The sequence below is a fragment of the Amblyomma mixtum genome, chromosome 3 (assembly GCF_055824585.1).
Source record: "Amblyomma mixtum isolate Tamu chromosome 3, ASM5582458v1, whole genome shotgun sequence".
Lineage (NCBI taxonomy): Eukaryota > Metazoa > Arthropoda > Arachnida > Ixodida > Ixodidae > Amblyomma > Amblyomma mixtum.
In genome coordinates, this window is record NC_143014.1 from 271,560,119 (window position 1) to 271,587,385 (window position 27,267).

At 46.6% G+C, this 27,267-nt stretch overlaps 1 protein-coding gene across 2 annotated transcripts in view; it reads right to left on the bottom strand.

The window, feature by feature from the left end:
* LOC149354757 (uncharacterized) overlaps positions 1–27,267 on the bottom strand; it is a 76,539-nt gene that overhangs the window by 4,229 nt on the left and 45,043 nt on the right. For both annotated transcript variants that reach the window (XM_089577548.1, XM_089577549.1), the window contains one exon: positions 15,921–16,203. In XM_089577548.1, coding sequence (XP_089433674.1) covers positions 15,976–16,203 — 228 coding nt within the window. In that variant the 3' untranslated portion in view covers positions 15,921–15,975. The remainder of the gene's footprint in view (positions 1–15,920; positions 16,204–27,267) is intronic.

Sequence of the window (27,267 nt, forward strand, 5' to 3'; positions counted from 1 at the left end):
GCGCCACCAGGGCTCGAACCACAGGCCTCCTGGGCGCGAGGCGGATGCGTTTCTACTACGCCATCGCGGCCGTCGTTAGTCAGGCCAAAGTGCAATGCACAGTATTTACCAAGCTCCTACGTTTAGCCTTCACGCCGGGTATTTCCATTTCAAACGATCCTAAAAATAGGGCGATCGCAAGAGACTTAAAATCTCAGGAACAAAGTGTCAGTCACGGAGGGATCAGTCGTTTTAAAAATTATGCTGTCTACTCAGCTATATTACAACAGTTTGCGAATTATTTTTTTTTTAATTAGCGCATTCTGGTGGTAATTAGTGCCAGTGGCGAGTTCGTAGCCACGGGCAGTAGATTCCACATCAGTGTTTGAAACGAACAGCAAGTAGTTGGCTAAATAAAGCTTTGCAGCTCGATCATAATCTGGTGCTTTTTTCTCTACAGAAGTAGAACTCTGGCCATATGGCCCGCAGGAAGTTCAGCGCAAACGCAACGTCCGATGGTGACATGTTGCAATGGCTACTGCGGCCACAGTTCAGACTGCCTGCTTTATTGTACTGCGGGATGCAATTTATTTTACTTCCTCGCTCTTAAAAATGGCTGCTCTCTATTTGACGATGGACATGCTGTATATTCCTTTTGTTGCACCAAGCGACGAAGCATAAGGAGGTATATATGCAGTGGCACAAAAACGCAGGCAGTTTGAATAGGGTGTCACAAGGACTGCAATGCGTCATCAGTGGGCGTTGCATTTCTAGCGAACTTCCTGCGCACCTGATGCCTTCTTTGGGTTTTGTGGGGGAAAAAAAACGTCGCATTTCTTCGTGCGGCAGGGCTAAGTAGGTAAGTGGCGATCACCCGGAGAGGACTTTGTCGTGGACTGAACGTAGCCTAGCTGACGACGAAGACCATGATAATGATCATCGAGTAATCAGAAAAGCCCAACTACGAGCAGATCCGTCAGCTCACACCTGGCCAAACACAAAGGAGGATTAAGAAGTAGATGGCTCCCCACTGCAAGACCAGAGCAGCCCGGATACTACGGTCTGCAAAATAGTCTACATATCCTGAGAACACGCATGGATCCTCGGAAGAATTAAGTGCGCTCTCATCAGCACTGGCGATACTTGTTCGGCTTTACCGACTTTCGAAAGCTCCGTGCTCATCCTAGACGCCTTTCGACAGCGCACTCCAACCTTTCCCTATTATCCCTCGCTTCCTAAAGCTGCTAAGGCATCACTGAACGTACAGTCGGGGACAAAAGTCCCCGGATCACGTGTTCCTCAAACGAAGCTTATAGCTCTACTCTCAGACAGCGGCTGGAGACTGGACTTATGGAGATGAAAGAACAAAAATTTAACTTTTACCTCCACAAGTGTGGTCTCCAGCCGCCGAAAAATAGCAGAGCTATCGGCTTTGTCAGAGGAACGCGTGGTCCGGAGACTTTTGTCCCCGACTGTACAGCGAGCCCAGGCTTCCGAGGTCATCCATGCAAAACGCAACCTTTAATATGTTGCCGATACTTTAAACCTGTGACTTATTCGTCGAGACATTGTCATCTATTACTCGAGTGAGTAAAATTGTTGGCGTTGAAATTACGTAGAGCTATTTTAAATTAATGGGATCACTTAGCGACGCCAGCTACTTCTTCCTCGTCGCTGAGATAAATAGCTTTGATACAACCTGTAAAAATGACTATTATCAGATATGCTGGTACTATAATGAGATGATATGGCCTCTCAACATTGTTCAAACTTCGCTCCACCCGAGCTCTCTGTTCTCACGACCTAGGCCTGGCAAAGAAATCGTTGTGAAGTGCTTTGGGGGAATACATGCCCAACATTCTCCGGCCAAAAATTTTGAATATTCAAAAATTGTAAGATCCTCTCATGGAAATATTGAAGGTCATGGTCCATTATTCTGATGTGTAACAAAATATTTCCTTTAAGGTGTTTCCATCGACCGCACCGAGCAGTTAACACTGCCATAAAAACCAATGCGGAAAGCTTTTAAAGATAGCAAGAACGCAAAAAAAACAAAAACAAAAAATTCAAGACTGCCTTGGGGTGGTCGGCAGATATATTAAATTATCATACTCAATTACATTATATGAACAAACTGCGTTCATAAACTGTTTCCAGCTAAAAAATGATTTTGTCCAGAATTCTTGGGTATGAATGAAACCGCCAGCATTGAATCAATGGCAACTGGGCAAAACGCGCTTGGTGCCGAGTGGCTGGAGATTATCAAAAAAATTAGTGAAACCTCATCTTCGTATTCTATTGTACTGACTGACAATAAACGTAAGACGTTCTATGAAGATAGCATGGGAGGCGAAAATGGATTTTGGTGTGCTGGTAGTTAAAAGCAAGTTGCAGCAGCGAAGTGCTACCGACTCACTACGGATGTAACATTGATGACAGGCATGGGCAAAGGAGGGAAAGAGCATTACACGTTCTGTCGTTCATTCCCATCTGCAATCTTACCACACCCTGATCAGATGTATTTTTTATGTTCCCTGGATTGAAAACAAAATTGTACGCATAAACAGCCAAACTCTTTGTAGCATAAATATTTCGGACATTTGTGGCGTACCCTAGTGTTCCTGTATATGCTCCCGCAGGGAGCAGAGTTGCGCGTCTGTTTTCACTCGCCGCTCCGAACGCCATTCGCCGAGAGGCGATCACATGATTTTCGTGACGTCAAGTATTCAACACTCTGCGGAGAAGCTGACTTCACAGGCGCAGTGCCGAGTGAACCCTTGTCAGCTCGACGCATCATGTGAGCCCGCGCTGTCGGCTACATTTCATACATTTTCCGCGCACACCTGTGACGTCAGGTTTGATGTTTTCCAGTGGTAGCGCAGTCGTCAGTGCGCCAAACTGCAGAAACCGCACTGGAAACTGCAAAGCGTTTTACGCAGTGCCATGTGGAAGGTCGGCGACTGAAGCGCGTCGGCGACTTGATAGTGAGGTCAGGATAGGCAAAAATCGCATGTAAACAAGTTTTGCAAATCTAGATGCCGCGGATAATTTAAGCTATAAGAAGCAAATAAGCCTAAAACCTCAACACAGCTGCGAATGGATTCGTATCGCTTCATGACTGGAACAGTGGCACTGACCGCTGAGAGTGCGCTGTCGACGACAGCGTGCCTCCATTTGCATTCTCAATTGGCTTCCCCTTTCGCATGAAGATGGTCATGCTTTGCGGATCTTGGGCTGTGCGCCTTCTCACAGGGCTGATTTCACAGCTAACGCCCGGGTGCACTCGAGCACACGTTTGAAATGGTCAGAAAAGCTGCCCACGAAGTCGTCTGGAGCCTATGCGGCGGATAGCGAGAGAAGGAGGCGGTAGTAGTGGCAACCCGCCAAGTAAGTCTCTTTCACTAAGGCCGAGACCAAAACAGATGACAAGCAAGGGGTGGCAGGAACGGTACTCCCATCAAGTGTCGCAGTCTCATAGCTATGCGCTGGAGCGTGTATGGAATTCCCGGTCACAGTTTTCTCTTTCATCCCTGGGTTTCCGTTAGCAACGCCGTGAAGGTATGTTGCCTAAGGCACATTTTTACAGCGAAAGGTGTATTAGCTTTGTACAAGCTATCTACTAGAAGAAATTTAGGGGGTACAACGGCAGCCATGTAATGCGTTGCGCGTAAACCCTGTTTCACATGCAAGCGAAAATGCTAGCGAATCCTGCCGCCCCGGCGCAAAAACCTGTTTTTGAGTCATTAAGCGTAGAAAGCTGGGCTAGTTGATTGCTAGTACTATTGTGAGGCATTCCAGCGGCTAAAAAGACACGGTCGAAGGTAGACGAGAAGGTCTCGTCTCCCTTCGTCCGTGTCTTTTTAGCCGCTGGAATGTCTCACAATAGTTTTTGAGTCGTCGCTTTCCTCAAAACCTGTTGCTTTCCTCATAACCAAGAGAGGGTTTATCCCGCGAATAAGACAACACTGGGAACTATACTATTCGCTTGGTGCAAGCGGGCCCTGGAGTCCGTGAACTGCTCCGGGAAAGTGATCAAGACGAACACTCCAAGCGGAAAAAGGCCGAGTATGCACATGAGCGTACAGACGCAAAAACGGGCCTGTTTAATGGTTAAATGCTCAGCCGGGCAGTCGCCTGTGAAACGTCAGAAGGGGACTGCCCCTCCAGGCCTCTCGGCTACTAATTGTTAATCAGCTAAAGCTGATTAGCATTAATGAGCAATAAATTACCATTGATATCTCATTAGCATTAGCAGATTAGCATTAAAAGCTCATTAATTAGCTTTGGCTGATTAATGAGCTAGAGCGGTAAGATCAGATCTAATAAGTACTTTCACTGTCGCAGAGGAGAACTGAAATAAGTTTTCTTATTCTGTTTTGATACACCTCGATGAAGCTTGCACCGAGACTCGTGCGAGTCTCTACGGGAGGCGGGGTTCAACTTGTATAATATCGATGACCTGAAGCCGCTTATTTGCAGCGTACGCCGATCCCGTCTCTTTTGTTTTGGCCTCCCAAGTTTCTCTTTGCAAGCGTTTGCTCTTGTTTACAAAATAGTGTCGTAGTCCTTAGAATGTAATTCATGCAGAGTAATTCAATGTAATTCATGCAGAGGAAATGCAGTAGTATGCTTCTTTCCCTCAGCAGTCAATTCCAGTTCTGATCCTATTTCAGTTCTCCCCTTTCCGATTCCGATTCCCTTTGAATTCGACAGTGCAAATAGGCAAAATGTTTCGCATTCATAAATTGCCTGGAGTCCTCGTACCTCTACCAGTGCAGTGGCGCAGCGGCTAAATGATGCACCACTGCACTGGCAGGTGGCTGTTTCAAGCACAGCTAACCGTAAGGCTTCTAGGACAGCTCCCGCAAGCTTCAATTTTGCACATCTGTATATTTTGCACGTAGGCCTGCTGTTGTCCGAGTCATTTTGTTCTTGGTCATTTTCACTTTTGCTGAGTCATTCTTCGCACGCTGCGTCTCCCTCTTCTCACCTAGAGGTGGAGAGGGGGCAGAGGAGAAGGGCAAGAGATTAGGAAAACGGTTGACAGGTGGCAGGTAGAGAGAGTCAAATCTCCCTAAACACCACCTTGCTGGTAAAGGCTTCACACAGACGCCGACGCCGGACAGTTCTCGTCTTTACAGCCCTCCTAATGCTGTACAACAGAAAAGAACAAAGTGTGTCAGACCACATCCGAAAAATTACGAATTATCTTTGGGGGCCTTTCCTAGGGCGCACAACGCTTTCGACACTACTTGTTGCGGGAACGTTTTCGGATGTATTCGGGCAAAATGAGCTTCCCCTGGGGTGATTCCAAATGTCCCTATGGGCTATTTTTGGGAGATTGTGAAGAGCCTTCCTGTTTTCTGGTGAGGGTCATACCTACGACCGGTCCGAAACAACGATTGCGAGCGGCCTTTCAGAGGGAATCTACCCATCTTGCACGTACGAGAGTATTAACAATATATAGCGTTAAGGCTCCCATTCTGCATAGAATCCGGTGTTGTCGTCGTCGTCGGTGCTGTTAGTGAAAAATTCCCGGAGAAGCAACCTAGGTAGGACGCTTAGGTCGCGTGACCTTGTGGCTCATCGCAACCTGCCCACCGGATTGTGATCATACTGAACATCCTGGCAGGCGGCAGTTAGATTAATGATTGATCGCGAGAGGTTGCTCGGGAAGAGCAACGTGGGTAGCACAAGCCTCATTGGTGGCATCACTTGCATCGCACGTGCATCGCTTACCCTCTGCACCACTGCGCCAGGAGTGGCATGAGGACTCCCAGGGATCTACGAATGTGAAGTCGAGAATGGCGAATTCCGCATATATGGGCCCAGCAACGCTATCGCGTCGTACCCTTAAGGAGGAGCTTAAGTGTCCCTTCCAGTTTTGCTCTCTCTCTTATTCGGGCATTCATTTGAGCAAGGTTTGTGCAGAGCGCGCAGTCACCAAATCATCTGAGCTCAAGTGCGGTAATGATTGCGGCGCGGTTGTACAACTAAAGCTTACAGCGCTGCCTCGCCAAGAGGCTGTGTCATGGCGCTCACTTCCCTTGCGGCTGCCTCTGCGTTCGCGGCAGCAGTCTCAGCTTAGGCGAGTGTCAGCGCAGTTCGTGAGCAGCATATGTTGAATAGCGTAGTTCAAGATGCCACAAGCGATGCGACATGCGAAGCCGATGTTATGCTCATCCGCAAGCTTGAGAATTCATACCTGCGCATACGCAGACTTTTGCGCCCTGATATCTAGGAAATAATTGGAGCGCTGCCTCACTGCGGCACAATGTGGTTATTAAAGAACCAAACTCCTTCCTGATAATTAATCTGAATCACTTTTAATGGAGCGCACTTTCTAGAAAGAACGCTAATTGACTTCTTCGCGAGCGCAGACTCCAGTGGCGCACATTTCTTATCCTCTGTCTTGATATCCCTGGCTTCAAAATTTGCCTCTAGGAAGGTAAAAAAATAGGCCACTTATCTTGATTTTTGTGAAAACTCAGATAAAAAGGAAACAGTCGCATTCATAAATTTGGTCGTCAACGAACAAATCGCGGTAGTAGAAATGCCTAGCACAACAGGGCTGTTTCCTCATGAGCCCAGACCTTTGGGCTAGTTGGTTCATAGCAGACACGTACAAGCGCTAAAAAAACACGGACAGAGAAGAGACTTGGACAACACGAGCGCTTCCTCATCGCCGCTATTGTAGCCAGCGACAAGATTATCGACCCGATCCAACGGCAAACTAGGAACGCTCTTTTCTGTAGACGAAAGTTGTAGTCGGATCCTTGCCAGGTGACGTAACAGCAACAAAAAAAAAAAAAAACCAACGTGTCACAGCAGCAAGTCATAACTATTAATATTAAAAATAAAAGAGGATTCCAACGCCATAACTCTCAAGCTTCGGGATACATTTTCAGAACTACAAAGAATATCTAGCCCATCTTATCGTCATGTGTACCTGTCAGCGAGAAATGATTTGTAGTACCGGCCTGACAAGTTCAATGGTGGTTGGGAATAGGTTGTGCACTGCATGAATCGGCCAGGCCACATGCGTGTTTAGGCCGGCAGTCGCCCGGTCTTTTTGTGACGCACAAACGTGCCGTTGTCGATCGACAGAGCGTTTCTTTGCTCCCAACCACGTAGCACGTCCTGAAAACTCTTGCTGGTTTTTCATCGACCGGCAGCCGCACTATTGTAGCCGAGGACGCGTCGATGGATGCGGTTGACTGATGACGGTTCTCTCTTGGAGCGCTATAGAATTATTCACCCCTTACCAACTGCGTACTCTGAGAAATATATGGCTTTCCCTTTGCGCCAAACCAATAAACATCGCGACCGACGCCTTTATGACGTCGCTGTTAGGGCCCTCAAAATAGTGCTACCTGTTGTCAATACGGCCGAGTAATCTCTAGCGAGTGACGCGGTTTATGCTATGGCGATTTTCACAAACTACAGGCAACGCCGCAGTCGAGAATAGATAGCAACCGTAAAGGGGACTCCTTGTGTGACCAGCTTAGGCTTATCATTAAGTTTCCTTAATTGCACGAATAATTCACGCTTTCTCATTGAAGGTGAGGGCCTAGTCTCTTTGTATTAGTCGGCGTAAAGCACCGAACCGATCTCAAACTGGAGACCATCGACCTGTATCTGCAAACATCCGCCGTGCAAGCGGAACCGCACATGATCGTCGTCTTCCTCTACGACGTTTTTAGCGACGTCAGCACCGCCAGCGCTGAGTTGCTATACGGCGGGAAGGTCAGAAAAATGGAACCAAATCTAGGGTTTACTGCTGCACTGTTACAGGCAAGCAAGGCTTTGCGAAATCATAGCATAACGCTGAAAGCTAAAACGGTTCGCGACTGTTTCGCTTTCGTCCGTCGTCTGCTTGAATTTCAATTCAGCCAGCTTAATCCCAGTAGCATTTACGCATGGCCATCACTTAAGTCGACCAAGCAACATCCTTGTACTCAGTACGTTTTAATGAACAGACTTGTTTACAGCGCCGGAGTGGTGTGCTGCGGAACAATTGATTGCGCGCAAGTGCTGTGTTGACAGTGTTCTCGTTCCTTGCTTTTATTTTTATGCAGCTTCGCTTCAGCGCAAGCACCGACCGTGAAAAGCAGTACCTGCTGTAAAAGTTCGTTTCATTTGCTCTGCAGAGGAACGGCCGAGCGTTCCGGGACTCCGGTACACACCTGATGAAGTCTATACGTTCCGTCGTGAACTCGATACCATCGAGTCGGTGCGCACCCTCGGAGGCGCGACCGTTGGGCGCGACGACGCGGGTAGTAGACGCGGGCTCCTGTTCCTGCTTTCACTTGCCGGTAATCCGATTCCCAGGCGTGAAACGGATGCAGCGCAATTTACCGATAGGGTCTAGCGGGTAAGCCTACCCCTTGGAGGCGCCTTAATTAGACCTGCCTCCCCTGTTTACTTTTTTTTTTCTTGCCCGCTGGTTCATACTTTCGCAAATGCGCTGGCATCTCGCCGCTGTGGTCATTTCTCTTTGAGGCTTCATTCCACGGATTGTGAAACACAAGTGTTTAGAACGAACAGACACAAATGCGAAATTATAAAACGCAGAGTGAAAAAATATAATTCCGGAGCTTTAATTGCAGCTTGGGTTACAATTGCATTGTGGCAGCAATTACAACGACCAGCCACGATTAACACCGTATTCGTTCAATTAAAAGCAAGCAAAGTTCTAATGGCACCAAGTCCAAGCATTAAAGAAGTCGTCAAAGCCGAAACACACGACCATGGATGCTGAGACTGGATTTCCAAACCGCAGTTTCTGCATCAAAAACTGCCTTCTTTTCGGGCTGTTATCAGTGGTTAAGCAATTGAATGATACCTTCTGGCTTTTCCATCTCGTTGACATAATGAAAGGCGCGCAGCAGTGCTGCCGAGCTTTCTTTTTGCCACGACGCTCCGGGAAAACACCCGAAAGTGCTTGATATACAGCATAAGCGGCACGCAGCGCGAATTTGTAGGACGAGTTCTCCGTAGACGGGATTGCGGAGTGGCTGCAAGGTGTGGCGTATATGTCGGGAAAATAACCAAAATTTGTAAGAAAACAATGACAAAAACGTTTGAATGCGCCGGCGAAGCACTCACAAAGAAGCGTATGATGTGCGTCCGCGCAAAGCAGGGAACACATGTGCGACAACTTCGCCTACGCGCCGCAAAGATCGTCGCGTGCGATCTGCCGTCCCACTGCAAGCAGGGACACACGGAGCGGTGAGCATCGCTGCGCCGCTCTACCCAAGCTCCGCCCACAACCGCTGTCACACTTCGCCGCCGTGCAGCGGTGCCTCAGCGCTGCTTGTGATCGTGTACAAATATCCCAAGAAAATACAAGATTGCCTTGTTATCAGAAAGTCTGCTCGAGCAGCGACAAAGCATGCCTGCTTATGTTGCGAGCTTTCGGCAACGGCATCGCTCGCGGGCGCTCTGGGCGACGAGCTCTGCTACTGCCTGGCTGCCGTGGTCGTCGCTAGGCCTATAGCCTCTTTCGTATCGAAGCCGCAGCGGCCGGCGCTTCGGAAGTCGCCTGAGCTATAATAAAAGGCCTACTCCACACATCGCTCTACTGTCAACAGCATGATCTCACAATAAAGTAATAATATGGTCAATTTCCGCGACGCCTTCGGCAGCGAAGCGAGCGGGCGCCAGGCGAGCCGGCCAGCGGCAGCTGCGAAGCGGTTGTGGAAAGAAGTTTGCTTGTATCGCAGTCGTTACCTTTAGCAGCAGCTCAGTATTGGTCAGCGATCCTCAAAAATGACATATTCTTTCACATTTCTCATCCTAGGGTTTACTATTTAAGTCAAGAACACGCTTTAGCTCGTTTTTATGACACCGGCAGACGGGATGGCTCGGCCCCGAGCGCCCTGAGCATCGCGCTCTACGTCATCATGACGCTGCCGCTCTCTGCGCTCGCATTGGCTCCTGCTTCCCGTCGTTGCGTTTGTCGCATGCGGCTCGTCGTTGGCATCCAGCAGGTTGGACGCATGCGACGAGCTGCGTTCGGTCGTTGCGACGACGGTCGCAACGACGCGCCGCAGCGAATCGCACGCACTTTTCGCACATGTGTCCCCGCCGACTAGTTCGCGGCGCCGCAGTAGCATGGCGTCCATTTCGTGAAAATCGCCATAGCAACAATGCGCGCACTGTTGTTATGCTGGCTGAGTAGTCAGGATACTAGCTCCGCGCTGCGGTCGGTTCGTGTCCAGCTCGGAGCGCTCCGTAATCTTTTTCCTGCTAATGAATTTGTTTCTAAAGAAAATTACAGCGTCGTCGGTTTCGGTCTTGGTTTTTTAGTGAACTTAGAATTTCCGGACGACGTTCGACTGAGGTTAGTGAAAAGCAGAGAACAGGACGCTTCTACAATCCATCCATCGAGGTAATACACCCTTTTACACGTATGTCTTCACTGTCAGTTGAACCGGATAGGATTAATCGGTGTTACACTACAGCGACAAACGCCGGCTAGACCCCAATGGCAACTGAGTTATAGACTGAGGTCGGAAGCCTCAGTTGAACGGGGCAACTGGCGAGACGAACCTGTCACTTCGGTCGAGTCGGCAGGATTTCTCACTGCCATATGTACTCAAATGGCGCGAAAGGTTGCTGCCCTGATCAGTATAATTCCAAGTGCACAATTTTCACCTATCGAAGGAGTTTAAACTTGCGAAGCGCTGAGAGTAAAAACTGCGGCGAAACATCAACCAAACGAGCTCCTAATGAATTGTTTTGGTTTTATGTGATGTTCAGCTTCGGCGTGCGTAAACACAAAACTGGCGCACAAATTGCAAATCAGTGAATTGAAGTGTAGAAGAAATGTATGAAATTTGACATATCAAAATACAAGCAAATTTTTTATTTAAATATAGACAAATCAAATTTGGCATCATTACCTGATGCAGAGGGTTAATTGAGTTTCGTCGAAGGTGCCGTGTAGCTGCAGCCGGCTGCCGTTCACTTCAGCATCATTGGAAATCTGAACTGCCATTGATCTGAATAGCGGTTGAAACCGCTCATTTAACATGCCTTACAAGTGTGCCGTAAATTTTTAAACAGCGGAAATAAGCAGAAAGAGAGGACTAGTGTAGGAAATAACATTAAGGCATATTTAAAAGCAAATAAGAAAAATACTGCCTCTGCGCGGCTTGCAGTAAGTTAAAATCATTTAAAAAAGGAATATGTCGTGTAGCGGACAAATTAGTTTTTGCGCGCACAATGTATCAAAAATGAAATATTATGGCGAAATCTACTTAGCGCCTCCACAGACGAGGGAGCGGGCCCGGGCAGAATCCTTTAATCTGCCCTGGGGCGTAGTTGTAGGGGATTGGTTGTATGGGAAGGGAATTCGGATGTCGGATTGGGGGTAAGGATTGGGGACATCATGGAATTTGGTGCGGGAGCAGAGGCTTCGGACCTATTAGGTAGGTGACAACTCTTGCAGCCCTACGTTGAATGGCAGGTACAAAAAGGACAAAGCGGCCCGCATACGCACAGACAAGAAATAGCAAGCTTGGCTACAGGAAATGCTGCACAATAAGCAAACAACATGCAGTGTTCATAAAGAGTTTACGTAGGCATCAAAGGCAGCAGAGGAGAAGGCGAACACATCCTAGGAGGGCTGATAAATTGTGGTAGTGACTATCCAATTGTGGTAGTAACTAACCCTGCTGTGTTCTTCGAACAGTGTTCTCAGTTTAAACTAATTTCAACCCTTTCCGTTGCCCTTCACGTTTCTACCCATAGGTCGGTACCGGTAAGTAAAGCTCCTGTATACTTTAATTCCCTTTGAAAGGTACTCGTAAACTGCCATCCACGCATGATTTCAGAGTACCTGCCAAACGGACTCCACCCCATTCTTATCATCTCGATCATGCTTTGCAGTTCGTCCTCTGAGTTCATTAGCAAGGCAAAGTCAGCAGCAAATCGGAGATCACTAAGGTAATCTCCATTATGGTTTATTCCCAAATCTTTCCAGTCAAGTTGTCCAAATACTCCCTGCTCTAAACATGCGATAAATAGTATTGGAGAGATCGCGTCTCACTTCCTGACACCCTTCATGACTGGGGTTTTATCCCTTTTCCCGTGAAGGACAATTGTCACTGTGCAACCGCTGTACACAGTTTCTAGTACCTTCACGTACAGCTCTTCTACACCCTGGTTATGCAATTCCCGCATGACCGATGAGGTTTAGACTGAGTCAAATGCTTTCTCGTAATCTATGGCAGCTAATACAAGTGGTTCGTTGCATTCTGCGCATTGTTCGATGACCTGGTAAATAATGCGTATACGTGGTCTTTTTCGAATAGGCCTCAGTATGGCATGGCATATTATGGTATGGTATGGTATGGTATGGTATGGTATGGTATGGTATGGTATGGTATGGTATGGTATGTGGGGTTTAACGTCTCTAGGCAACCTGGGCTATCAATGACGCAGCAATGAAGGGCTCCGGATTAATTTCGACCATGTGGGGTTCTTTAACGTGCACCGACATGACACAAAACAGTCACCCTGCGTTTTGCCTCAATCGAAACGCGGCGGACGCGGCCGGGATCGAACCCGCGTCCTCGGGCTCAGCATTCGAGTGCCGTGACCACGAAGCCACCGCGGCGGGTTCGAGTAGCCCTTCCGAAATCCACTCTGGTACGTTGGTTGGTTGTAGTCTAACGTCGATCTAATGCGATTTGCGATTACCTTAGTAAATCCCTTGGAAAACACTGATGGTAGGCTCATTTATTTATTTATTTATTTATTTATTTGGTCATACTGTTAACCCTCAAATGAGGGTCGTTACAGGGAGGGAACAAAAACAAATACATAAATGAGCAATCATGAGTCAGAGTTGAAAATTTGTGCACCATTTCTCAAAAATATATCAACACCTAGCTCAAATTGTTGCACGTTCATACTCTCTACAACATCACTTGGCAATCTGTTCCACATTTCAATTACATCAGGGAAGAAAGAATACCGGTACACATCCGTACGTGTGTTAATAGGCTGTAGTACCTTGCTGTGGTTTTTCCGGGAACCACGTTTTAGAGGCGCTTTCACATAATGTTCTTTATTTATTTTTAATGTCCCTTGCATTATCTGGAAAAAAAGTTTGAGTCTATGTTTTATTCTTCTAATTTCCAGCGTTTCCAGTTCACACTGCTGCATCATCTTTGTAACCGAGTCAGTACGGCGATACTTTGAACATATAAAACGTGCTGAAATCCGCTGTACTCTTTCTACCTTCTTTTTTAAGCATTTTTGGTGAGGGCTCCACACAGCATTCGCATATTCCAGAACTGGTCGTATAAACGTTTTGTAGGCGACTAACTTAATTTCTCTAGTTGCGTTTGGAAGTTTTCTCCTAAGAAAGCAAAGCTTCTGGTACGCTTTTGAATAGATATTCTCAATATGAATACGCCAGTCTATATTATGCGTCACTGTCACCCCTAAGTACCGGAAACTCTGCACCTCGACCAAGGTATTTTCTCCAATATTATATTCAAATCTGATAACGTTCTGTTTTTTAGTTACGTGAGTGTATGTAGATTTATTGTAGTTAATTACCATGCCCCATCTTTGGCACCACGAGTTTAATGATTGTAGGCATTTATTTAGTTTGATCTGATCTTCCGTGCAGGCTACACGCGTGTAAATTAGACAATCATCGGCGAATAGTTTAATTTTTACAGGTGGGTTAATATTAGACGGAATATCATTAATATACAATAAAAACAAAAGTGGGCCTAAAACAGACCCCTGCGGCACTCCAGACACAACTTCACACTTCCCCGACTCACTTTTCCCGATTCTGACCCTTTGATAACGGTTTTTTAAATATGCCTGAATCCACAATACTACATTTTCACTAATTCCTAGGCTCCTCAATTTGGAAAGTAGTTTATGATGTGCAACTTTATCGAATGCCTTCGCAAAGTCTATACATACAACATCTACCTGTTGGCATTCATCTGTAGCTGTACAAAGGTCATGTACAGTTTCGATTAGCTGTGTCACCGTCGAAAGGCCAGATCGGAAACCGTGCTGAACTGGGCATAATAAATCGTTTTTTTCTAAAAAATACAGAATATGTTTTGCTATTGCATGCTCTAGGACTTTACAGCACACAGAAGTGAGTGAGACCGGTCTGTAGTTGTTTACACATAGCCTATTGCCACTTTTAAATATCGGAACAACGGTGGCATCGCGCCAGTCCTGAGGTACTGAATGATCCCGCAAAGATTTTTCGAATAAAAGCTGCAAATAATACGACATCCATTCAGCGTACCGTTGAAGAAATACCGTTGGTATTTCATCTGGGCCACACGATTTTTTTGCATCCAACCTAAGCAAATGCTGGAACACGCCCTCCCTTGTAATGCGTAGGTCTTCCATTGGGTATTGTATTGCGCAGACTAAAGGATCACCGTCACTGTCACATCTATCCTTCGTGAAAACTGATTGGAAAAAATGATTAAATACGTTTGCAATATCTTTCTTTTCTGTCACGACTGCGTCGCCATCCACTATCTGTTCTATTTCATTCTTTCTATCTGCGAAATATCGCCAAAACTTTTGTGGCGAGCTTTTAAGGAAGTTTGTAAGCGTTTTCTTGAAGAACGTTTTCTTCGACTCCACCAATGCAGATTTTAGCATTTGTTTGGTTATTGAAAGTTCTGTTGCCCTGCTTTTTTTCTTCCTTAACCTTTTTATCTTACGCTTAAGGTTAAGGTTACGGTTAAGGTTACGCATGGGTATTTACGCTCCATTTATTATGGACGAAGATTATGCAAGCGCGTTCTTCCAAGTTTCAGGCACTTTAGAGGTTGTGAGGATCTGCGTATACAGTGTGCGAAGTTTCTCTAGCACAATGTCCCCAGCGTTTTTCAACAAATGCAGTTACTTGATACTTACCTGCCGCTTTCACCCTTTGCAAAGCTTTTAAGGCTTTTTTTTACATCTTTCTTTACGTGTGCGACTTGCAGTTCCTTCCTACCACTGACTGCGTCATTCACTTCCTGATAATTTCAGCTACAGTACAGATCTGTGCAGGATTATTCGCCTATTTTGATTATTTTGTCCATAATCGTAATGGAATCGCCCTCCTCGTCTTTCGAGGGCATACGCATGGCCAGTTTATTAAAGGTATCGCCTGAGTGTCGAACAAACGGCCGTAAAGGGACTGGTGACGAAGCAAGGTGGAGAAAAAGCCGAGAATACGATCATGCGCGCAAAGCCTTTGCCGTTTCCATCCTGTTTTGCCGTTCCGCTTTTTTTGTAGAGCACTGTACGCCGTTTATTTGACACTGTTGTGGCACTGTTAAAGGACTGGCGTGTTTAAATTTGATTTTTGGTATTACTAAATTCATCTTGACCGCTTTCAGGCTACCACCCTTCTTAAGAGCCTGTTCGTTGCTCTATATATTAAATTTCCTCATGTCGTTAAACTCACGCTTCTTCTATAGCTTTGCAGTTCTGTCAGTTCTGTCCTAGGGCTTATAGGCCTTCATGCTTTGGTGCTCTACTATCAAGCGTGCTGTAAAAATGGCACCCCTTTTCTTCCTGTTCTCGAGACAACCTGCTATCACGGAGTAGTAATAGCAAACGCTTCGTCTGCTAATACTTGTAGCTTGTGAAAAGGCTGAGCGTGAGTGCAACCCAGGAGACGAGGATCCTGCTGGCACAGGCTTTCCGCGCATATTCTCGCCGATTACGCCGCGCCTTGGTAAGGCACTGACCCTTCGGACGGGAGGCGATCGCGCGACGCTGTTAAAGAACTTGCCTGCTGTACACTGGCTAACGTCAACAACATATCTTGATTTCGGTGGTGCGAGGGAGGTAAGAACATCACTTCAGCGAATATTATGGTTAAGAAGGCCTTGTAACTTTTGGGTGCCAACGAAGGTTCTGAGAGAGCTAAAAACGGTGCTCACCATGGTTAACCTCGTAGCGTCGTGACGCTCCCTCTCAGACGAGGGACAGCCTGCGTCATGAGACTGCCGCCGTCTGAAGATCTTCTCCAGAAGCGGCCGGCGCGGTCGTCTGGTCATGGTCTTCGCTAAGGGAAAGGTAGAGCGAGTGCCAGCTGGGCTCACGCTCCGTGCTCAGGCTGCCCACACGGTCGATGTACTGGTGCACGAGGCTCGCGCTGTCCACTTTCCCCACGTCACCGTACATGCCGCCGTCTTCGTCGTCTTCCGGTGGAGTGCTCGGAACCTGCGCGCAAATTTTTCGTCGCTGCACACAACACAGCAGTGGACTTTTGAGCTGGAATATGTCGTCTCAAAGCTTCTTCTAACGTATATCAGTTTTATTTCGCCAGTTAGCCGGTTAAAAGTGATCACGCGTCGTACCACAGGCGTAAGCGTACTTTAATTTTATTGCTACATTGAAGCTTAAGGGCTCGCCTTTCCCCTGCAATAGTTCTTGTTCGGCCTTAAGCTAGCGATGGATGCTCTCGTACCGTCAACCAGAGAGGAAGTCGCGACCGCCCGGCGTGCCGAATTGCGGCGACACCGGAAAAAAGCAAGACGCCAGTACTCAGCGGTTCGAGCAGCCGAATAAGTAGCAATACATAGAAAATGAGAAGCGCAAGCGAGATGGTTGACATCCTGCTGACGCAGATTTATCACATGGCATTGCCCTCATTTTTTTTGCACGACAGAGGTAGTTTTCCGATGGTGGAAAGCGGACGTCACGATTACGACAATGTAACGCAAAGTTCAGCGACAGCTGGAGGGGTCCCATTTGTGAAGAAGTTCTCTTGGGCCACATTTGTGCAGCAGCAAGGTCTGTTATTGCCACCTTTAGCGTCGCCTCTGAGAAAGAAAACGCTATGCAGTCGGTTTATACCGGAGCACTGATGACGCTCGATTAGTATTAAGCGAGGTGGGAAACCTACATTTCCAGCTCTACTTCGTGAACCAGAGCTGGCTTTCCAATTCGTCACCCCTCATATGCGCACGGCGCCTGTCACGGCATGCTCTTGGCTCCCGCATGTGGCGCCCCTCTTTCCCCATCTCATGCTCGCTCAATACGGCCCAGAATACTAAAAAAGCCCCGCCTCCTCTGCTGGTCAAAAGTTTAAGGAAATTCTCCAAAGCGGAGTAAGTTTGTAATAATGGAGTAATTACTCAGTGGCATCCACGCAAGCGCATCGATACGCCTACTCCTCTACTCTGAGATGGCAACCATGGTAACGTCAGAGAAAAGGAATCCTGCCGGCGGGAGCTTGCACGTACTCCTTAAGGCCGATTCACACGGCGGTTCGTTCGCCCGCGGCCCGCGCACTACGTGTTCATGCGTCAGCACATTGTGAGGCGCGCTGACCAGGCCGCGGGCCGACAGCGCGCCTCTCAATGTGCTGACGCATGTACACGTAGTGCGCGGGCCGCGGGCGAACGGACCGTCGTGTGAATCGGCCTTTAGTGAAGGGCGCGCAGTCCATCTCATGTACATCCCTCCTGTCAGCTGCAGGTGACACTGCCGCGACCAAGATTCCAAAGAAAACTCAACCACGCCATATTTTGGCACCTACTGTATACCTCATTCTTGAAATGTATAGCATTCAATAACATTCAATAGTAAATGTAGAACATTCAAGAGATGCTCAACAGATGCCAGGACACTCCAAGACGTAACAGTTCAAGTGACTCTAATTTACAACGCAATAACTAGAGTACACTTCATGTGCATCCACCGTCATAAGTTTATGGGACAAGACCTTGACGAATAAATTGAAATTCTTTCCGTCCAGATCGCAACGCTTGAGATTAACGGTGAACTGTGTTGTTGCCGCACTTTTGATTACGTTACTCTTCTATTCCGGACTGCGTGAAACGACGGTGCTCAAATAAGGTTTTGCCGCTAATATTGCGCTTCGCAAACTTTTCCTGCCGCTGTACGTGCTGCTAAGAACAGCAATCGCTGTGTTACAGACGTACAGGTTGTTCCATTGTGAAGGGGAACGGTCAGTTTAAACAGGTACGGATTCTGCTGTTATTATTATTTATTAAAACTCCAAGCCTTCACAGGCTCATACAGGAGTGGGTACAAAATCACAGTTGTAGACAATTTACAATGCATCCTGGCGTAAACAAAAACAAAAAAGGAATAACAAGGAAGATTGGGCATTATACAGCTATTTCGGAAAGACCTACGAGTACATGCACATGAAACCCACTCCGTGAATTGGCGCTTTACAGCCACTAATTATAAATGCGGCTGCTCACAATGTTGCAGTTTGCTGGCTAAACAATACCACATTTGCAGCAAATTCATCTGCAGATATCGAGGTTCCAGTATCACGTGGCAGCTTATTGCGTAATTCTGTGGTGGACGGAAAGAAAGAACACTTGGAAGTGTTGCAGCGGGTGATAAATGGCCTGATTGTCATGGTTTGTTCGGGCTGTGTGCTGGTGTGGGGGTTTCAGGTACTCGTGTTTGTTGATATTAATGCTGTCATGATAGAGAAGGTAAAGAAACTTTAAAGAAGCATCTTGTCGCCGACTGCTCAAATTTTAGATGTCTACTGTGTTGCGTAGTGCGGTTGTGCTGATGTGCCGCGAATGCTGTGAAAAACAAATCGAAGGGCTTTGTTTTTTATCGCTTCTCATTGATTGATAAGATGCGCTTGGGGCGGATTCCAAATGATACTGCCGTATTCAAGGACTGGTCGTACAAGGGACTTATAACTTGCTAGCTTTACTTTAGCTTTATTCGCACGTGCGAGTTTCCTCCGAAGAAATCCGAGCTGTCTGAACGCTTTTGTGCGCGTTTCATTCACGCGAACATCTCATTTCAATGTGCTTGTGATGGTAACCGCTAAATATTTAACTGCGTCGGTTTCTGTTATTTGCACTCCAGTTAGATGATAAGCAAACTTTAGGGACACCCGTTGTTGAGTTATGTTCATAGATGTGGATTCTTTTTCATGTTTATTTCCATTCCTCTATCATGGCAGCACCTGGCAATGTTAGTCAAGGAGGAATGGAGACGTACAGCCTTTGTCAAAAGTTTGGAGCCCAGGAGGTTTGCTTCTGAAGCACACCATCTGGTTGGCAATGCATCTCCAGCGCTCCAAACTTGCTGAAGGTAAGAATATTTCTGGACCTGCTTCCTCCAGTGGGTAGGACTACCACGAATGCTACAGGAGTCCCACTGCGAGGCTTAGAAGCAAGCCCCCTGAGCTCTAAACTTTTGACAAAGACTGTGCCATGGTCATTAATTCTGGGCCGAAATTTAAAATGTCTCATGAACATTATCCGTCCAAAGTAAAACTATACAGAACAAAGGATAAAGTGTGCTTTTCGCTCATACTTACGAAGTAATTATTGGTTGAATGCTCACAATGTGTACATCTTCATATTGAAGCCACCCGTACATCAGAGCTCCCCATCGTTCATGGCACATAAGCCGCCTCCTCGTCATCAAACGAGTTCACTGCAGTACAAAGGCTTCTCCTTTTATTTATTTATTTACAAATACTGCTATCCCAGTTGGGACATTGCAGGAGTGGTACAGAGGATGGAAAACAGATAAAACAGTAGGAAAGTGCATAAACAAGTGTGAATCGGACATTTTACATAAAGAAAAGTGTGCTATTAATAAGAAAATACATGATTAGACAATTTTTGCGCAAAGCGGTCAACAGACATCTGACGTAATGTAATATCCAAATTATTCCATAGCTCGACTGTCGAAGGAAAAAATGAATATTTGAAACAGTCCAAAAACGGCATAAACGGCACAATGTTAAGCGGGTTAGTACGGCGAGTGACACGTGCTGAAGAACTGGCGAAAGAAAAGAAAAGCGGGGCGTCAACACAAATGCATTTGTTGATGATCATGTGAAGAGTGATAAGGCGATCACATATGCGTCTGTGTTGAAGTGTGTCAAGTGATAAGGTGCGGGCATGAGCTGTGGGAGAGAACTGGCGGTCATAACGTTTATATATAAATCTTATTGCTTTATTCTGCACATTTTCTAGTTTAGTGATGTCTTTAGCGAAGTGCGGTGACCAGAATGCCGAGGCGTATTCAAGCACAGGCCTTACCAGAGATTTGTACGCCGTCAACTTACAGTTTTTAGTCGAATCTTTTACGGAGCGTTTTAAAAATACGAGTTTCTTCAGTGCCTTGGAGCAAGTTAAATCGACGTGTTTTGACCAATTTAAGTTAGAACAAAAGGTTACTCCTAGGTGCTTGAACTCGTTTACGTGCGTTAGTTGATGAGTGCTGTTAGTGTACGAAAAACGCAAAGGATTCTTCTTGTTAGTGAATGTCATCGACACAGTTTTGCTGAAATTTATCTTCATCTGCCATGTGTTGCTCCAAGCACAGAATGAAGAAAACACATTATTTAAAATTAGCTGGTCGCATGCATTATTTATGTTTGAATACAGAACGCAGTCATCTGCATATAAACGAATTTTAACAGGTGTGTTAGCAGTTATCTGGACGACGTCATTAATGTAGATGAGAAATAGAATTGGCCCTAGAACTGATCCCTGCGGGACGCCAGATGTTACAGAGACAGACGCTGATTGAGAGTGATTGAAGGTGACAAACTGGGATCTTAACCGTAAATAGTCCTTGATCAAGAATAGTAGTGGAACACCGTGAGTTCCTTTGAGAAAAGCGCCAAGTTTAGTAATGAGTTTACTATGAGAAACCAAATCGAATGCTCTGGAGTAGTCGATAAAAATGGCGTCCAGCTGACCGCGGTTATTTAAGCATGATGCAATGTCGTGTGAGAATTCAATTAACTGCGTGAGTGTGGAGAATCCAGCCCGGAAACCATGCTAATTATTACAGAGAAGATTGTTGTTAGACAAGTACGACACAATATGTTTATGAATAATGTGCTCTAATACCTTGCAACAAGTATACGATAAGGAAATTGGTCTATAATTGGAGAGGCATTGTTTATTACCGGACTTAAATACTGGTACTACATTAGCTATTTTCCAGACTTGTGGAACGGTTTCGGATAGGAGGGACTTTTGGAAAATCACAGTCAGGTAGCGGGCACACCACTCAGGATACTTTTTTAGAAACATATTTTTTAGAAACATCTCCGATTGCTCCCCACCACAAGCAAGCTTCTCCCTGAAGCACTTAGGTCGAAAACTCTCAAAAACGCACATACAGCCTTCGGTCTAGTATGAAGTCATCATAGTGACCTTGGAAGCCGCTGCTAAACGAAGTGTAGTTCCTGAAGAGAGCTGATGGCAAACTAGAGCGAGAAATTCTAAAGCTTTGTAGTGCGAAAGCATTACTTCACTAGCAATCCTGAAAAAGCCGATGGGTCTCTGAAGCCTCAACCTTTAACCCTTCAACTTTGATTCTTGATCTTTGACCTTTCACCCTTGACCTTTGACCTCTGAGATGAAATGACATGGATACATGTGTGGCTAGTGGAAGGTCACGTGGTGCGAAAGTTTAAAAGAAATTGCCTTGGAGATGTCGAAGCAGGAAATAAGAGATAGGAATGTCAGGCAATGTCTGGGCAAAGGTCAAGCGGACTCGAAGGACGAGTTAACGCAGTGTTTAGGAAACAGTCAAGCTAATTCGAAACCATGTGCTTTCATACGTCCAACTCCGTTTAACAGTGTTAAAGGTGCAGTGAAGAGGAATCTGAACTCGTCTTTCTGCCGCAGGAACTCAATCTACACGTTCCGAGCATTCTTAGAAACTTCGATTTATTGCCCTGTGTGGCTGATTTTCCTAATTAAATCGGATTAACGTCCAGCTCCCGCTTTTTTTTTAATTCTCCCCGTACGGTGGGCGGAGTCAACCAACGCGTGGAGTGCCTTTCAGCCAGTTCCGTGGGGGCTTGCCGCTCTGCGACTCTTACTGCCGCTCTGCCATCGGCGGAGTAATACGTAGTAATACGCGAAAGCAAATAGACCGCGCGTATTTTTATTTCTGCGGGCTTGTTTTGCGGCTATGTCATCTGCGAATGAATTTATTCACGGAAACCTAAAAAAAAAACAAAATAAAGCGAAAGCAAAGCCTCCACGGAGCTGGCTGAAAGGCACTCCACGCGTTGGTCGACTCCGCCCACCGTACGGGGAGAATTAAAAAAAAAAGGCGGGACCCGGACGTCAATTCGATTTAATTAGAGAAATCGGCCACATAGGGCAATAAGCCGAAGTTTCTAAGAATGCTCGGAACGTGTAGATTGAGTTTCCGCGGCAAAAATACGAGTTCAGATTCCTCTTCACTGCACCTTTAACACTGTTGTCATTTTTTTTTTTATCGCAAAGGCCAGCAACACATGCTTACGAAGGGCGGTACAAAGGCAGAGACAAACACAGCGCCAGCTCTGTGTTTGTCTCTGCCTTTGTACCGCCCTTCGTGCGCCTCGCTGACCTTCACCACGTGCAGATGCTGCAAAAGAACAAAGACCAGCTGGCACGAGAGATCCTGGAAGCCTGAGCCATCCGAGATTCGGGAAAGCAATGCGTCAGCAAGCCATCAATCAGTTTGCCTATCGAAAAAGAGGTCGAGTATCTGCGCGGCGATGTAAGCAGAAGTCGATAGATTATCTTTCGAAGGAATGCCTGTTCTTCAGGATAAATATGCGGTTTTTCAAAAAAATTCTGCAGTTGTCAGTGCAGCATCGCCCTCGTCTGTATGTTTCTTCAACGTCCTTGTTCACTTTCTGCTGCTCAATTATACAGCTGTTAAAAAAAGTTGCGTTGTTGGCTTCATTTCAAAGTGTTGTTAATGACACCCACATGCGCGCTATATTCCCCTCGTATCCACTGAAGTCAAAGCGTGCCAGTATTTGTAGCTCAAAAGTTTTCGAGTTGAGAACCACGCCGCCTCTTCTGAACCATGTTGCGGTGCTCATTTTGGCCAACGCGTGTCCTTCGCAAGTAAGCCAAGCCGGCCAAATTCCAATCCATGGCCACTTCTGTTCGAGGGAGTCAGACGTGGCCGTATATGACAGGTGTAGAAGGTGACACATGTTTATCGCTAAAGATGCCTTCTCTGACTGCGAAAAAGCGCAATGATATTCCGCAGCAATTGCATTCCACTTTCTAAACTGCATGAGAAGCAACAGCCACGCGTACCTGCACACCTAGCTAGGTCACGTGAGATCGCCGAGCACGTCGTTCATCAACGACTAGCATTGCTTATAAATAAAAAAAAACAGGGCCGCGTTACCAGCATACAGCAGAGCACACTACCATCAGCCCGTGTTTAACTACAGACTCTGACCAAATCTAGCAGTGCATTCACGCGTTCGCTTAAGCAATGCACGCAAGCTGCATGAACAGCAGCAGCGTCATGCGTTTACGTTCTGTGTTGAATGTGGTGCAATTTTATAGCGATCGCGCCGACGACAAATTCGCAAAGGAAGCAACTGAAAGGAAGTAAATTAACGGATTCTTGTACCACATTTATCCGCAAATTGTTCCCAATAGGAAGCTACACATTTATTGAAAGAGAAATTAAAGACAGACAAGTAGACGTAAAACAGACAGGACAGGCAGTGTCTCTGCTTCAGAAAAAACCTATTAACTCGATCTGATTGTAACCCAGTAACCGATGTCAGCATGTGTTGCTAGGTGGCCTCAGTGCATTCAATTTAAATGCCCACACTGTTTGTTGATTATTTAAAGCCTCCTTATCAATGCAACTAGCACTGAAACTGCTCATACAGACTGCGGTGATTATGTGGCGAGAGTAAAGCCCACATGTCTAAGGTTAAGACGCATTGTTTAAACAATCGCAATGAAAACATACACTCCGGAGAATAGAAATGGAATGGAATCGGAATGGAGACCGGCACCCCTCCTGACAAGTGCAGCCCCCATGTTAGAAAGGTCTCTGTTTTTCTAGACATGATTTGAAAGAAGCAATAATGACGGGATATTGTCACACGTTGCTGTAGGAGGCAACAGATGATAGGCTGGCGCAGAACTGCAAATGTTTGTTAGGCTATGATATGCCCACAAACTGAAAGCAATTCGACGGAGGCGATGGCAGCAATTGCTCTCGATGGTCGGGGAGGGCCAGAATTCTGGTCCTTTTCACTTTCACTTCGCCATTGGGAGAAAAGCAAACGGACAATCACAGACTAGGCCTGCCTGGCTGAGGCGCCGCTTCTAGATACCCTCCTACCAACACATCAAGTCTGGTGGAGCCGTACTGATCGGGCTGCCCCGATTTGTCTCACAACCAACGCCCAGTTTGTTTGCTTGGAGTGGATTAGCGCCGATAAAGCTCGTCAGGTGTGTCAAGCGTGTCGTCGTGCTCCGTCATTCGTAGGCGTCGACGCTAGTGCAACATCGGCCTGGTACGCGTTCGTGCAAGTGCGTGGAATAACGGGCGTGTTTCTGCCACGACCAGCGCAACGTCTTCTTCCGTGCCCTACGTCACATGGAGAGCAGCTACCAATGGAAGACGACCAAATGGTTTCGTTTGGTTTATGGGGTTTAACGTCCCAAAGTGACTCAGGCTATGAGAGACGCCGTAGTGGAGGGCTCCGGAAATTTCGACCGCCTGGAGTTCTTACACTGACATCGAACAGTACTCGGGTGTCTAGAATTTCGCCTCCATCGAAATTCGACCGCCTAGGTCGGGATCGATGCCTCGTCTTTCGGGTAAGCAGCCGAGCACCATAACCACTGAGCCACCGCGGCGGCCCGGAAGACGACCAAATGAAGTGGGATTGAAATTGGTCGTTACAAAAAACGGTCGCTGGTCCCTATCTCTCGCGTGACAAAGTAATAAGGACGTCCGCAGCGAGCCATACAAAAACATCATAAATAAAGAGCAACGAAAACAGCGGTTCGGGATAATATGAAAGCAAATAAGGGCGATGGCGAAAGCCCTTACTGAGCAAGCAAGCACTTAGTGTCACTAGACATAAAGGCAGGCGTAAGAGACGGACTCAGATCTGGAAGCGGGTTACTTTCGCAGAGCATTGCGTTATCGCAAACTATACATCAGTCACCGAGGAGCACGCCCATAATACTGTATAACTTGGTCATAGCAATGTATATTATCAAGACCTTGTGTTGCAAGAATTCCAAAACGTGCCGAATGGGAAGCACAAGCCATACTGATAAATACAGTAAATTTTTTTCAGCATTTTGTGAACCATATCGCACGCGTCCACCATCAGTTAAGGGGCCTTTCGTATTTGAAGTCGATAGTTAAAGGAAAACTCATCTGGTTATTGTTCGTCTAAAACAAGCTACGACTACGTTTACATTGGCAAGACTGGACACTCAGAGTACTCGTCAAGAGGTGCCGAAAAGAGCATTGTAACGATGCCAGAACTAAAAAAGCTGCTTCCATGACTATCGCCGAGCGCTCCATCGCCACGACATCGACTACGGCAAGGCGCACGTGCATGCAGCCGGAAATAAGTTATTTCCTCGCCTTCACCTGGAGTGACAAATCATACAAACCACTAGCCACAAGAAAAATCGCGTCGATGGAAAACAATTCCTGTATGCACATGCTCCCTGCGCCCTCTTTTCCAGTGCATTTTATCTCCAATCTCTGCTTGTGTCATTTCATTACGAACAAGGCTCCCGTTCGGGAACCGGTACGTCTTGTTTTACGGTCGGCGTCTGCATTTTCACATTTCCCATTTCCTTAGCGTCTAGGATGCAACGTGAACCAGTTGTGGTTTGCATCCGTGCTCCAAGACAAGTGTAGCGTTACTAGATTCAGCAGTTCCAGCAACATTCAGACAAGTCTATATACAAGCATACATGGCGCCTGCGTTCAAGGAATTTACCTTTCATCTAATACTATATCTACTTTTTGAAGGCAGATCAGTTTGATAATTCATTGTCTCACATACCGGTTTGTTTATTGAGGGTGGACTTCATCATGTGATTTCTAAAATCACGATTGACATCTGTCTTTTTCGAACTGTTATTCTTAATTATAGGTCGCTATACAGTTTGCCGTTATGGCGGTGACGAAAAAGCTAACAGCAAAATACTATATGAAGAACGCCTGAGGAAATAGGACGATAACAGGTGGGCAGCTAAGGTATTTAAGTACTTATACAGAAAGAGCGTTGACTCACAGCGGCGGAAAAGAACTAGAAAACTAACCAGTAAGTATTCCGGTCATGAGGATGGAGAAAGAACGAGCATTAAACGGCAGGTTAAAAACGCCGAAGTTAAAAATTGGATGAATTCAATGGAAAAGAAGCATAGTGTAGAACTATACCGATAAATAAATCGGCAGTTATCGGCTTATCAGCACATTTCTTTCCTTACCTTTTCTCCTTTTTCTACACCACCACAATTCCTGAAGATTGAGCGGCCATGGAGCTACTCTCTGACTGCTCCATGATTAATTCAATTATTTTGACTACAACGGGCCATATGCACTTCCATTTTATAACGCCCTGTCGTGTTCGAAACGGAACAGGCGTGGCCGCCAATATGGCTAAAGAACTTCGTGATCAAGAATTTTGCAGCGAACGCTGCATTAGCTTTATATAAGCCATTTAGGGGGTACTACAGCAGTCGTAACGCGTTACACGGAACGCGTAACGCTTTTGAGGTTGGGATGTCCACCGTGAAGCGAGACAGTTACTGTGATGTCCCTTTCCTTTAACCCAACCGGCAGCTCTCCCTCCCACCGTTCACGCTCTCCCGTCGATTGGAAAGAGTGAAAGCACGCGGGCGCCTTTCGCCTCCTTCGAAACGCGGCCGCCACGGTCAGGTTCGAACCCGGGTACTCCTGCTCAGTAGCCCGGGGCGCTAACCACTGAGCCACCGCGGCGGGCTGAGCCCAATGGTATAATGTTGCGAAACTACCAAACACCATTTGCAGGCTCCTTCCATAAAGTGGTGGGCTTCCAAAATCTCCGGACATTTCTTTAGGACCCGCTACATGCGAGACATATTGCTTAAACGCGTTTCAAAAAATGATGCTTGCCCTTTATTCTGACGGTCCTTTCACATTATCACCGCAGTTAGCTTTGCCAACTACGCGTGAGTTTAATGTCACTTCATTGTAACAACACTGCGAAAGCGGATTCACAGAGAATTTATGCGACTGCAGCGCTAAGAACGTCAGTTGCAGTCACCAGTGAAGCTTTCAAGAGACAGAGTCACGGGAAGCGTAATCAAACTACGGAGAACAGCGCCTAGAGGAAAAGGGTAAAGAAGCGAGTGAAAGAAGGAAGGGAGACAGATGTGCCGTAGTCGAGGGCTCCGCCGGAGCCTCGGCGAGCAGCGGCATCTCTTTCTCTCTTTCTTCGTTCACTCTCACCTTCCTGACTACCCGCCG